The following is a 14,010-nucleotide window of genomic DNA, read 5'->3' on the forward strand; positions in this document are numbered from 1 at the left end:
GCTACTGCATTTCTCCACAATATTCAGATCCTTATTGTGTAACAGAGTTGCTTGGTCAGCAGAGGGCAGATCCTTATTGTGTAACAGAGTTGATAGGCCAGCAGAGGACAGATCCTTATTGTGTAACAGAGTTGATAGGACAGATCCTTATTGTGTAACAGAGTTGCTTGGTCAGCAGAGGACAGATCCTTATTGTGTAACAGAGTTGCTTGGCCAGCAGAGGACAGATCCTTATTGTGTAACAGAGTTGATAGGCCAGCAGAGAGCAGATCCTTATTGTGTAACAGAGTTGCTTGGCCAGCAGAGGACAGATCCTTATTGTGTAACATAGTTGCTTGGCCAGCAGAGGACAGATCCTTATTGTGTAACAGAGTTTTTAGGCCAGATCCTTATTGTGTAACAGAGTTGATAGGCCAGCAGAGAGCAGATCCTTATTGTGTAACAGAGTTGATAGGCCAGCAGAGAGCAGTAGTGGTCTATTTTCTCTCTACACTATAGAAAGGTCATTCTTCCTATGACAGTCTTCTCTCTCCCCATCCGCCCAAACCTTCAGCACAACATGCATGGTCAGATAGCTATCCCAAACATCAAACACCTAACCTGACCCTAAACTCCAGCCATACCAGACCCCTAACACCTAACCTGACCCTAAACTCCAGCCATACCAGGCCCCTAACACCTAACCTGACCCTAAACTCCAGCCATACCAGGCCCCTAACACCTAAACTGACCCTAAACTCCAGCCATACCAGACCCCTAACACCTAACCTGACCCTAAACTCCAGCCATACCAGGCCCCTAACACCAAACCTGACCCTAAACTCCAGCCATACCAGGCCCCTAACACCAAACCTGACCCTAAACTCCAGCCATACCAGACCCCTAACACCAAACCTGCCCCTAAACTCCAGCCATACCAGGCCCCTAACACCTAACCTGACCCTAAACTCCAGCCATACCAGGCCCCTAACACCAAACCTGACCCTAAACTCCAGCCATACCAGACCCCTAACACCAAACCTGCCCCTAAACTCCAGCCATGCCAGGCCCCTAACACCAAACCTGACCCTAAACTCCAGCCATACCAGGCCCCTAACACCTAACCTGACCCTAAACTCCAGCCATACCAGACCCCTAACACCAAACCTTACCCTAAACTCCAGCCATACCAGGCCCCTAACACCAAACCTGACCCTAAACTCCAGCCATACCAGACCCCTAACACCAAACCTGACCCTAAACTCCAGCCATACCAGGCCCCTAACACCAAACCTGACCCTAAACTCCAGCCATACCAGGCCCCTAACACCAAACCTGACCCTAAACTCCAGCCATACCAGGCCCCTAACACCAAACCTGACCCTAAACTCCAGCCATACCAGGCCCCTAACACCAAACCTGACCCTAAACTCCAGCCATACCAGGCCCCTAACACCAAACCTGACCCTAAACTCCAGCCATACCAGACCCCTAACACCTAACCTGACCCTAAACTCCAGCCATACCAGACCCCTAACACCTAACCTGCATTTGACATTGTATTTCATCCTCACCCTTGTCTGATTCCTCGCCCTATTCCTCGTGCGATTCCTCGCCCTGTCTAAAGACCATTTCATTCTTTAAGTCTCATTTTAGGGAATAATACTGTAATGACAATAGTTGATTGGATGGAAGCGCTCTTCGTTGTATGAGGGAAACTCATTCACATTCATCACCAATATGTAGCATCCACCTGGATGGGTCTGCATAGCCATAGTCAAAATGATATTATTTGTGAACCAAAAGAACTGTCAAATTTGTCCATGCTCACAGATCTGTGTTGACATATATACACATCTCTAAATGTGACGTCAGCCAAAGCAACTCTGAATTTTTAAACCCATCCAGACCCTGACCCTAAATCCTTCCCTCAAACCTAGACACCACTGACCAGCTGCTGAGTTAAACAGCTCTTGTGTTTGTATGCTTAGTCTGTCTGACAGATCCCTGCTGCAGTCAGAGGAACGGAGACAAAGGAGAGGAAAGAGGGGGACTACGCTTGAGAGTTGTCCTAGAGGAGAAAGAAAGAGGGGAAAGAGAGAGAGAACGAGGGATTAGGGTTAGACGGGAGCGGGGTCGGAGTGTGGGGGCCACAAGGGCACGCACACGCAGGTTGAAAGTTCACCTCAGCCAGTGTCTAACAGGATTAAATGATGCTGTCCACTCATCAGGACGACGCCCAGAATTACAGATTAATCTGCGCCCGCAGAGGTGGGATTAGCAGGGTCCCTAACTAGAGAGGCCCTTCTGTTTGCCAGTGGCCCTAACTAGAGAGGCCCTTCTGTTTGCCAGGGGCCCTAACTAGAGAGGCCCTTCTGTTTGCCAGGGGTTCTAACTAAAAAGGCCCTTCTGTTTGCCAGGGGCCCTAACTAGAGAGGCCCTTCTGTTTGCCAGTGGCACTAACTAGAGAGGCCCTTCTGTTTGCCAGGGTTCCTAACTAGAGAGGCCCTTCTGTTTGCCAGGGGTTCTAACTAAAGAGGCCCTTCTGTTTGCCAGGGGCCCTAACTAGAGAGGCCCTTCTGTTTGCCAGGGGCTCTAACTAGAGAGGCCCTTCTGTTTGCCAGGGGCCCTAACTAGAGAGGCCCTTCTGTTTGCCAGGGGCTCTAACTAGAGAGGCCCTTCTGTTTGCCAGGGGCCCTAACTAGAGAGGCCCTTCTGTTTGCCAGGGGCCCTAACTAGAGAGGCCCTTCTGTTTGCCAGGGGCTCTAACTAGAGAGGCCCTTCTGTTTGCCAGGGGCCCTAACTAGAGAGGCCCTTCTGTTTGCCAGGGGCCCTAACTAGAGAGGCCCTTCTGTTTGCCAGGGGCCCTAACTAGAGAGGCCCTTCTGTTTGCCAGGGGCTCTAACTAGAGAGGCCCTTCTGTTTGCCAGGGGCCCTAACTAGAGAGGCCCTTCTGTTTGCCAGGGGCTCTAACTAGAGAGGCCTTTCTGTTTGCCAGGGGCCCTAACTAGAGAGGCCCTTCTGTTTGCCAGGGGCCCTAACTAGAGAGGCCCTTCTGTTTGCCAGGGGCTCTAACTAGAGAGGCCCTTCGGTTTGCCAGGGGCCCTAACTAGAGAGGCCCTTCTGTTTGCCAGGGGCCCTAACTAGAGAGGCCCTTCTGTTTGCCAGGGGCCCTAACTAGAGAGGCCCTTCTGTTTGCCAGGGGCCCTAACTAGAGAGGCCCTTCGGTTTGCCAGGGGCCCTAACTAGAGAGGCCCTTCTGTTTGCCAGGGGCCCTAACTAGAGAGGCCCTTCTGTTTGCCAGGGGCCCTAACTAGAGAGGCCCTTCTGTTTGCCAGGGGCCCTAACTAGAGAGGCCCTTCTGTTTGCCAGGGGCCCTAACTAGAGAGGCCCTTCTGTTTGCCAGGGGCCCTAACTAGAGAGGCCCTTCTGTTTGCCAGGGGCCCTAACTAGAGAGGCCCTTCTGTTTGCCAGGGGCCCTAACTAGAGAGGCCCTTCTGTTTGCCAGGGGCCCTAACTAGAGAGGCCCTTCTGTTTGCCAGGGGCCCTAACTAGCTCTGCTCGGACAGTTGTCCCTCTTTTGTTTCTCAACTATAGGAAAAATGAAGAAAGAGATGTGTGAGTCGTCAGAACGTGAAAGACTGTTTTGAGCAAATTCATGACGCGACCCACTTAATGTTCAACTGATCAGGGACAGTGCTTTTTTCTGTGGCCAGATGTGTCCATATACATATCCCTGGATTTGATTCTTCATTTTTTGCGTCCATATTTTAGTGCCACATAGTGTCTGACCTCAGTATAACTACGTTAGTAAGTCGGATCAGAAAGGGGCCTATAGGTGGAATGACTGGACCTCAATGCTGATGACCCTGCCCTCCGTCCTCCTCTCCCCTCCCCTCCACTCCCATCTCCACCACAACAACAACAGCTCTTCCTTTGTCTGGTTTGCACCCCAGTGCACGTGAGGTCACCACTTTACTCACTGTTAACAAGGTCCAGTGTAGATTCTCTCTTCCTGGAAGGAGTAACCTAGTGCATCTGTGGCACTTGCGTAATTTTAATTTAACCTTTTATTTAACTAGGCAAGTCAGTTATGGACAAATTCTTATTTACAATGACGGCCTACCCCGCGGCCAAACCCTCCCCAAACCCGGACAACGCTGGGCCAATTGTGCGCCGCCCTATGGGACTCCCGATCACGGCCGGTTGTGATACAGCCCGGGATCGAACCAGGATCTGTAGTGACGCCCCTAGCACCGTGATGCAATGCTGTAGACCGCTGCGCCACTCGGGAGCCCTGATACTAACATGTGTTTTCCCAGCGCCAAGACGGAACATATATTGGGCATCTGTCACTCTTAAAAGTCCATTAAAGGTTATTGATTTTGTATTTGTCTTCTAAATTGCAAAATGCTAAACTTGCCAATTTGAATGGAATTGCATTGGCGTTAATTTCATTTCATTGTTTGATTCATGTCATGCACTGGGAGCCTTTTGGCGTTCATTCAGTTCATTGTTTGATTCATGTCATGCACTGGGAGCCATTTGCCGTTCATTTCAGTTCATTGTTTGATTCTTGTCATGCACTAGGAGCCTTTTGGCGTTCATTTCAGTTCATTGTTTGATTCATGTCATGCACTGGGAGCCTTTTGGCGTTCATTTCAGTTCATTGTTCAAAATGTCCCCTTTTCTTTTTATGTCAGATAGTCCAGCACCAATCCTCCAGCACCATCCTTAGACGTTTGCTTTCATTTTTGGTCTAATTCTCATTCCTGGAAAAGGAAAGTTACAATCCAGGTGATGTGACATGAATAACCACAACACAGGGCCCGGTCATATATTAGTCCTGTTGTGGTTCCCTGAAGGCTGGCACACATCACACATCCTGGATGAAGGCTGGGCTGAAGATAGATCAGCACGCTGTGTTTTAGGGACCACCAGCTGGAGATGTCTGACTGACGACATATTTCACAACATTCTACATGTAAAATCAGTGCACACTTGGTTCTCAAATTATGTTCAGAGGTGCTAAGTACTCTGGGCCAGCTGTTGGTGTGTCTGAGCCTTTAGTCTTATCACCTGCTCAATCATCTCTCTCTCAATTTAAGGGGCTTTATTGGCATGGGAAACATATGTTTACATTGCCAAAGAAAGTGAAATAGATAATAAACAATAACAATTAACAGTGAACATTACACTCACAAAAGTTGTCTCCCCCCCCCCCCCCCCCCCACACACTCTCTGTCTTTAACAGGAGATAGCGCTGGTGGTGCTATTCAGTGTGGAGTATGGTGTGCGGCTGTGGTCGGCAGGGTGCCGTAGTAAATATGTTGGCGTCTGGGGCCGGCTGCGCTTTGCCAGGAAGCCTATCTCCATCATCGGCAAGTGCCTGGAACAAACTCCACACTCCACACGGGCATCCTTAGTCTTCAGATAAAATAAGATAAAAACATGTACAATAATGGCAATTATTTGCATTCAGTATGCAAATAGATATCCTAATTAAGTAACAGTGACAATTCAACAACCCTGGGAACCCTCCTGTAACATGTCTCCCTCCTGTAACATGTCTCCCTCCTGTAACATGGCTCCATCCTGTAACATGGCTCCCTCCTGTAACATGGCCCCCTCCTGTAACATGGCTCCCTCCTCCTGTAACATGGCTCCCTCCTGTAACATGGCTCCCTCCTGTAACATGGCTCCCTCCTGTAACATGGCTCCCTCCTGTAACATGGCTCCCTCCTGTAACATGGCTCCCTCCTGTAACATGGCTCCCTCCTGTAACATGGCTCCCTCCTGTAACATGGCTCCCTCCTGTAACATGGCTCCATCCTGTAACATGTCTCCATCCTGTAACATGGCTCCCTCCTGTAACATGGCTCCATCCTGTAACATGGCTCCCTCCTGTATCATGGCTCCCTCCTGTAACATGGCTCCCTCCTGTAACATGGCTCCCTCCTCCTGTAACATGGCTCCCTCCTGTAACATGGCTCCCTCCTGTAACATGGCTCCCTCCTGTAACATGTCCCCCTCCTGTAACATGGCTCCCTCCTGTAACATGGCTCCCTCCTGTAACATGTCTCCATCCTGTAACATGGCTCCCTCCTGTAACATGGCTCCATCCTGTAACATGGCTCCCTCCTGTAACATGGCTCCCTCCTGTAACATGTCCCCCTCCTGTAACATGGCTCCCTCCTGTAACATGGCTCCCTCCTGTAACATGTCTCCCTCCTGTAACATGGCTCCCTCCTGTAACATGTCTCCCTCCTGTAACATGTGTCCCTCCTGTAACATGGCTCCCTCCTGTAACATGGCTCCCTCCTGTAACATGGCTCCCTCCTGTAACATGGCTCCATCCTGTAACATGTCTCCATCATGTAACATGGCTCCCTCCTGTAACATGGTTCCCCTCCACTGTGTTCTTCTCTGCAGATTTGATTGTAGTGGTGGCCTCCATCATCGTACTGGTAGTAGGCTCCAATGGACAGGTGTTTGCCACATCTGCTGTCAGGTAAGACACTGGCCCTCGACTCTCATGTCCAAAGTCTCCTACGTTTCCAGAACTATCATGCAGGGCTCCAGACTGCGACCATTTAGTTGCATTTGGCTACACTTATGACTTGGCTATGGCGAGTTACATTTTTTAATTGGTTGCACTTTATCAGATGATTACTAATTGTTTTCTATTGGGTGATGCTGTAGAAAAACTCATTGGTGCCACCAGTTCCACCAGGGGAAAATGTTTGTCTGGAGCCCAGATCACAGAGAATGTGTTTTTGTTCCAGAGGGATTCGCTTCCTGCAGATCCTGCGTATGCTCCATGTGGACCGGCAGGGAGGGACATGGCGTCTGCTGGGCTCTGTGGTCTTCATCCACAGGCAGGTTAGTTTGGGTCCTTGAAAAGCGCTATATAAATACCATGTATTCTTAATATTATGAGTTGTTCACTGCACAGATAAACAGAGTTGACAAACACTAACACACACTCCTGATTTAATGCTGAGCGACAAACCTTTCTTCGTTATTAATAACTTTATTCCTCTCTACATAACTATGTTAAATAACTTGTCTCGTGTGTGTGTGTGTGTGTGTGTGTGTGTGTGTGTGTGTGTGTGTGTGTGTGTGTGTGTGTGTGTGTGTGTGTGTGTGTGTGTGTGTGTGTGTGTGTGTGTGTGTGTGTGTGTGTGTGTGTGTGTGTGTGTGCTTGCCTGTATGTGTGTTTCCAGGAGCTCATCACTACGCTGTACATTGGTTTTCTGGGGCTCATCTTCTCCTCCTACTTTGTGTACCTGGCAGAGAAGGATGCTGTGGACAGCAATGGAGCCAATGAGTTCGAGAGCTACGCTGACGCCTTGTGGTGGGGGGTGGTAAGGCTGCTGTGTGTGTGTGTGTGTGTGTGTGTGTGTGTGTGTGTGTGTGTGTGTGTGTGTGTGTGTGTGTGTGTGTGTGTGTGTGTGTGTGTGTGTGTGTGTGTGTGTGTTTCACAGGAGGTTGGTGGTACCTTAATTGGGGAGGACGGGCTTGTGGTAATGACTGGAGCTGAATCAGTGGAATGGTATCAAATACATCAAACACATGGTTTCCATGGTTTCCTTGAGTTTGAAGCCATTCCATTCTCTCTGTTCCAGACATTATTATGAGCCGTCCTCCCCTCAGCAGCCTCCACTGGTGTGTGAGTGAGTGGGTGAGTGAAGAAGTGAGTGAGTGAGTGAGTGAGTGAGTGAGTGAGTGAGTGAGTGAGTGAGTGAGTGAGTGAGTGTCTGGCTTCACTTAACAGGGCAGGTGTTTGGGATGACTCTTCTAGCAGTCTTTTGTCTTTTGCAGGTGACCGTCACAACTATAGGCTACGGAGACAAGGTGCCTCAGACGTGGATCGGTAAAACCATTGCATCGTGTTTCTCAGTCTTTGCCATCTCCTTCTTCGCCCTACCAGCTGTAAGTGCAGGAGTAATCAGGTGGAAAGATACTGTTTGTTCATCAGTAACACCGGGAAGTACACTCTTAGAAAAAAAGGGTTATTCGTTTGTCCCCATAGGACAACCTTTTTTCCTTTGAGGTAGAACCCTTTGGTGGTGAATGGTTATGTGAAAATAGTTATTTTCAGAGGGTTCTCCTTAGGGGAACAATTGAAGAACACTTTATGGTACTAGGTAACAGTCCTACTTTTGTAGTGTAGTAATCCTCTGCGTTTGTTTGCAGGGGATCCTGGGTTCAGGCTTTGCCCTGAAGGTTCAACAGAAACAGAGGCAGAAGCACTTCAACAGACAGATCCCTGCAGCTGCCATTCTCATCCAGGTGAGTCTGACAGAGACAGTCCCAGTCAAACCCACATCAGTGTGCTAGATAAGCAATATTAGCTTCCTCCTCTCCGATTACAACTCAGAGTAAACTGTCTGTTCCACAGCTCAAACCCGGGGCCCTCTGCCTCGCTAACATGCTTGACCGCCCCCCCCTTGACAACGTACGAACCAGTTGAGCTATAGAAAAGGATCCAATTCGATGGCACAATTGGCGACATTTCAAGCTAGCCGTGAAGTGAGCTTTTCGGCCCATTCTTATCTCTGTTATACCAGCATGCTGTTTTACTCCACAACAACTGTTGCATTTCAGAAAACCTATTATTCTGGAGATGCTGTGGAGCTTGGTTAGGTAGATGCGTTCCTCACTATTCCTTAAAAGTACCTTCATCTCGAGTCAACTGTGGTGTAGATTCTAGTAGTCACCTGCAATGTTAATGTCTGTTTACTTCCTGATCACATTCTCTGTCCAGACTTCGTGGAGGGTCTTTGCTGTGGAGAACCCTGACTCGGCCACCTTCAAGACGTTTGTGAGGAGGAGACCTGCTCTGCCCAGCTCCTCTGTATCCAGTCCCAAGCCCAAGAAAACGGTCAGCTGTCCATATAGAATCACTGGTTATCAGATCGATGCTATTTTATTCATCCATCCATTCATCAATCCGTCCATCCATCCACCCACCCACCCACCCATCCACCCACCCACCCATCCATCCACCCATCCATCCATCCATCCATCCATCCGTCCACCCATCCATCCATCCATCCATCCATCCGTCCATCCATCCATCCATCCATCCATCCGTGCATCCATCCATCCATCCGTGCATCCATCCATTCACGTCTGTCCCTCTGTAAACAGGTGAAGCTGAGGAGGAAGTTGAAGAGCAGTGAGAAGGACGACGGGCCTGGTTCTCCCACTGTTCCCAGTATCTCCTACGACTCTGTGTTCAATAGTGGGAGGGAGCTCAGCTCTGACGTCTACAGCACTGTGTGTACAGGTAGGAGAGGGGTACTCGCCTATATATATTTACACTGCATCTTAGTGGCTTGGAGTAACCTAAAGGGGCAGTTCACCCCCATTTTAATTGCACTCTGCCAGGGGTTATCAGAGCCAATTCCATTTCTGTGAATTGAATTATGATTAATTGTATTAATGTATTAGACATTTCCCACGGTTTTCAACACACTCTCTATTCTCTTTACCTCTCTGTTTCTCTTTCTCCTCCTCTCTCTTTTTCCCTATCTGCTGTTTCTGGCTTCTGTTTAGCTGAAGCACTAGGATGTGGTGAGCTTCTGTTAGTGTCCACTCCTCCTGTCCAGTCACTGTTACTGTCCTCTTGACCAATCACTGTCACTGTTACTGTCCTCTTGACCAATCACTGCATCTGTTACTGTATTCTTGACCAATCATTGTCACTGTCCTCTTGACCAATCACTGCATCTGTCACTGTCCTCTTGACCAATCACTGCAGCTGTCTTCTTGGCCAATCACTGTCTCGGTTACTGTTATATCTGTCTCTCACTGCCTGCTCCTTCTGTACATTTGTCTATAGGTATATAACCCTTTAGTCAGTCAACTGCAGGTAAATCAGTCTTCAGTTGAATGTGTGGGTTCCAGCACATTGGCAGCAGCATATTGAGGTTATAGTGGTTCGGGAACCCCCTTCAAAATGTCTGTTGTGCCACCATTCTATCTTGTTATCATGATTATCTTAGTAGCTTGTTGGTGTTTCAGGCTGGGTTTCTGTAAAGCACTTTGTGACAACTGCTGATGTAAAGAGGGCTTTATAAAAAATATATTTGAATGCCCACAAAGATAACCCCAACCCATTGCCCCCTTAGTCCCCATCCACCTGCTGCAATCCTCCGTCCCCACCCAGAAACCATGCCTCCCATCCCGCCCACCCCCCTCCACCCCCCTCCACCTCCATGACCCGTAGAAAGCACGCCTCCCAGCCTTTCCCATCCCACCCAGAGGATCATGTATCTACTAGATTGCTAGCTACATGATTCTCTTGTGTGTTTGTCTCCATCCCTCCCTCCCCTCCTCTTCTTGGTCTCACAGATACCCAGCAGTCCTGGACCTCTCTTTCCTCCCTTACGTTCAGCTCGCCACTCCCAGGTAACAAAGCACTGCGCTGTTTTGTTTTCGCTACAGAAATATATAAATGTGAAAGGGTTGCATGGATTTTTTTGAAATGACATTATAAGATCATAGGGAAATCTTCTGTCACTTGGCTATGCATATTCTGAGTGTGTGTGTGCCTGCGTGCATGCGTGGGACTGTGTGTGTGTGTTGGCAGTGAAAAAGACCCCTGGTTTGTTGGAGGTGCAGCCCCCTCGTCCCCTCCAGAGGAACAGCAGCTTTGGGGACGATCTGGACCAGGAGGACCAGTGTGTTCTGACCCCAGTCACCCACGTGTCACAGTCAGTTTGTTTCCCTTTCAGTCTGTCGTCTATCACCCACGTGTCACAGTCAGTTTGTTTCCCTTTCAGTCTGTCGTCTATCACCCACGTGTCACAGTCAGTTTCCCCTTCAGTTTGTCGTCTATCACCCATGTGTCACAGTCAGTTTGTTTCCCTTTCAGTCTGTCGTCTATCACCCACGTATCACAGTCAGTTTGTTTCCCTTTCAGTATGTCGTCTATCACCCACGTGTCAGTCAGTTTGTTTCCCTTTCAGTAGGTCTTCTATCACCCACGTGTCACAGTCAGTTTGTTTCCCTTTCAGTCTGTCGTCTATCACCCACGTGTCAGTCAGTTTGTTTCCCTTTCAGTCTGTCTTCTATCACCCACGTGTCACAGTCAGTTTGTTTCCCTTTCAGTCTGTCGTCTAACACCCACGTGTCAGTCAGTTTGTTTCCCTTTCAGTCTGTCGTCTATCACCCACGTGTCACAGTCATTTTGTTTCCCTTTCAGTCTGTCGTCTATCACCCACGTGTCACAGTCAGTTTGTTTCCCTTTCAGTCTGTCGTCTAACACCCACGTGTCAGTCAGTTTGTTTCCCTTTCAGTCTGTCGTCTATCACCCACGTGTCACAGTCATTTTGTTTCCCTTTCAGTCTGTCGTCTATCACCCACGTGTCACAGTCAGTTTGTTTCCCTTTCAGTCTATCTTCTATCACCCACGTGTCACAGTCAGTTTGTTTCCCTTTCAATCTGTCGTCTATCACCCACGTGTCACAGTCAGTTTGTTTCCCTTTCAGTCTGTCGTCTATCACCCACGTGTCAGTCAGTTTGTTTCCCTTTCAGTAGGTCTTCTATCACCCACGTGTCACAGTCAGTTTGTTTCCCTTTCAGTCTGTCGTCTATCACCCACGTGTCACAGTCAGTTTGTTTCCCTTTCAGTCTGTCGTCTATCACCCACGTGTCAGTCAGTTTGTTTCCCTTTCAGTCTGTCGTCTATCACCCACGTGTCACAGTCAGTTTGTTTCCCTTTCAGTCTGTCGTCTATCACCCACGTGTCACAGTCAGTTTGTTTCCCTTTCAGTATGTCGTCTATCACCCACGTGTCACAGTCAGTTTGTTTCCCTTTCAGTCTGTCGTCTATCACCCACGTGTCACAGTCAGTTTGTTTCCCTTTCAGTCTGTCGTCTATCACCCACGTGTCACAGTCAGTTTGTTTCCCTTTCAGTCTGTCATCTATCACCCACGTGTCACAGTCAGTTTTTTCCCTTTCAGTCTGTCGTCTATCACCCACGTGTCACAGTCAGTTTGTTTCCCTTTCAGTCTGTCGTCTATCACCCACGTGTCACAGTCAGTTTGTTTCCCTTTCAGTCTGTCGTCTATCACCCACGTGTCACAGTCAGTTTGTTTCCCTTTCAGTCTGTCGTCTATCACCCACGTGTCACAGTCAGTTTGTTTCCCTTTCAGTCTGTCGTCTATCACCCACGTGTCACAGTCAGTTTGTTTCCCTTTCAGTCTGTGGTCCATCACTCACGTGTCACAGTGAATCAATGGCACAATGACATCATCATAAGCCGGCTCTCTGATTGGTTCCTTCATAATGACATTGTTATAACCCTGCTCTCTAAGTGGTCTATTCATAATGACATCATCATAACCCTGGTCTCGGATTGGTCCCTTCATAATGACATTGTCATAACCCTGCTCTGTGATTGAGCCTTTCATAATGACATAATTATAACCCTGCTTTCTGATTGGTCCCATCATAATGACATCATCACAGTGAGTCTGTTTCCCTTTCAGTCTGTGCTCTATTTCCAGCCTGATCCTCAGTTACCGTAACAGCGGTTACGCCTCAGTTACCGTAACAGCGGTTACGCCTCAGTTACCGTAACAGCGGTTGCGCCTCAGTTACCGTAACAGCGGTTGCGCCTCAGTTACCGTAACAACGGTTGCGCCTCAGTTACCGTAACAGCGGTTACGCCTCAGTTACCGTAACAGCGGTTGCGCCTCAGTTACCGTAACAGCGGTTGCGCCTCAGTTACCGTAACAGCGGTTGCGCCTCAGTTACCGTAACAGCGGTTGCGCCTCAGTTACCGTAACAGCGGTTACGCCTCAGTTACCATAACAGCGGTTACGCCTCAGTTACCGTAACAGCGGTTGCGCCTCAGTTACCGTAACAGCGGTTGCGCCTCAGTTACCGTAACAGCGGTTGCGCCTCAGTTACCGTAACAGCGGTTGCGCCTCAGTTACCGTAACAGCGGTTGCGCCTCAGTTACCGTAACAGCGGTTGCGCCTCAGTTACCGTAACAACGGTTGCAGCTCTCTTGATGATGACTAATCTTGTCTGATACCTGAAGACTTCAGCTCCCTGAGGACACACACAGATAGACACAAAGACGCATGCGCACACACACACACACAAACACACTTGCATAGTATGCGTATCATGGGCGTAGTGAAAGCCACTGTGATATAGACCTCTGTGAGAAAAGTGGTGTAAATGAGGCTGAATTCCTGTCCCTGAAGGCTCCATACTAAACAGTGGGGTAATGGGTCAGGCTGGCTATTGCATGCAGGGACATCATTAACTGGGACACTCTCTCTGCCCCATTGCCTGCTAAACCCCTTGAAACCAGCATGGCCCCATTAAACAATGCTCCTTAATTAAGCAGGGTCTACTGTGTCTACTGTGTTCCCGAGTGGCGCAGCGATCTTAACCAGTCCCTGGTTCGGATCCAGGCTGTATCACATCTGGCCGTGATTGGGAGTCCTATATGGCGGCGCACAATTGGCCCAGCGTCGTCCAGGTTTGGCCGGGGTAGGCCGTCATTGTAAATAATAATTTGTTTTTAACTGACTTGCCTCGTTAAATAAAGGTTAAATGTACAAAATTGTAAAAAAATTAAGAATAATAATCACTTTCTAGGCATATTAGACTGATTTATCCTTCACTAAAATGGCTGCCATTATCAGCACACTGTGTAACTATGAGGATCTATGACATCAGGTCCTCTAGTGATCTCTGTGTGTTATAGGCTAATGGTTTTACCCTGATAGGCTACTGTCAGGTACAGTAAGGTATAGCATTGGTTGATTGGGGCCTGTGACTCCAACAATGGGTGTCTACTAGCTATTGGCTATAGATAGATAGATGCAGGCTTATTATGGGCAGATTTTGCTCAGATGACACAGCAGTTATTTGAGATTTGTAAAACGTTCCTGGATCTTCCTACTGGCCTTTAATGTTTCTTGCAAATGTTTTGATGAGTTAACATGTGGTGTATTTTGACCAACAAGATAAGGATCCAATTTGTTCCTGTTTATCTT

The 14,010-nt window shown here is 48.5% G+C and overlaps 1 protein-coding gene across 3 annotated transcripts in view; it reads left to right on the forward strand.

Annotated features, from left to right (window-relative positions):
- Window positions 1-14,010, forward strand: part of kcnq1.1 (potassium voltage-gated channel, KQT-like subfamily, member 1.1) — a 41,804-nt gene that overhangs the window by 16,337 nt on the left and 11,457 nt on the right. The window contains exons 3-14 of one of the 3 annotated variants that reach the window (XM_071400637.1): window positions 5,234-5,360; window positions 6,412-6,490; window positions 6,765-6,861; window positions 7,206-7,346; window positions 7,804-7,914; window positions 8,179-8,274; window positions 8,750-8,866; window positions 9,136-9,274; window positions 9,544-9,561; window positions 10,342-10,398; window positions 10,580-10,703; window positions 13,356-13,501. In XM_071400637.1, coding sequence (XP_071256738.1) covers window positions 5,234-5,360; window positions 6,412-6,490; window positions 6,765-6,861; window positions 7,206-7,346; window positions 7,804-7,914; window positions 8,179-8,274; window positions 8,750-8,866; window positions 9,136-9,274; window positions 9,544-9,561; window positions 10,342-10,398; window positions 10,580-10,703; window positions 13,356-13,501 — 1,252 coding nt within the window. The remainder of the gene's footprint in view (window positions 1-5,233; window positions 5,361-6,411; window positions 6,491-6,764; window positions 6,862-7,205; window positions 7,347-7,803; window positions 7,915-8,178; window positions 8,275-8,749; window positions 8,867-9,135; window positions 9,275-9,543; window positions 9,562-10,341; window positions 10,399-10,579; window positions 10,704-13,355; window positions 13,502-14,010) is intronic. The other 2 variants (XM_071400635.1, XM_071400636.1) reach the window with 2 other exon arrangements.

The sequence above is a fragment of the Salvelinus alpinus genome, chromosome 5 (genome assembly GCF_045679555.1).
Source record: "Salvelinus alpinus chromosome 5, SLU_Salpinus.1, whole genome shotgun sequence".
Taxonomy (NCBI): domain Eukaryota; kingdom Metazoa; phylum Chordata; class Actinopteri; order Salmoniformes; family Salmonidae; genus Salvelinus; species Salvelinus alpinus.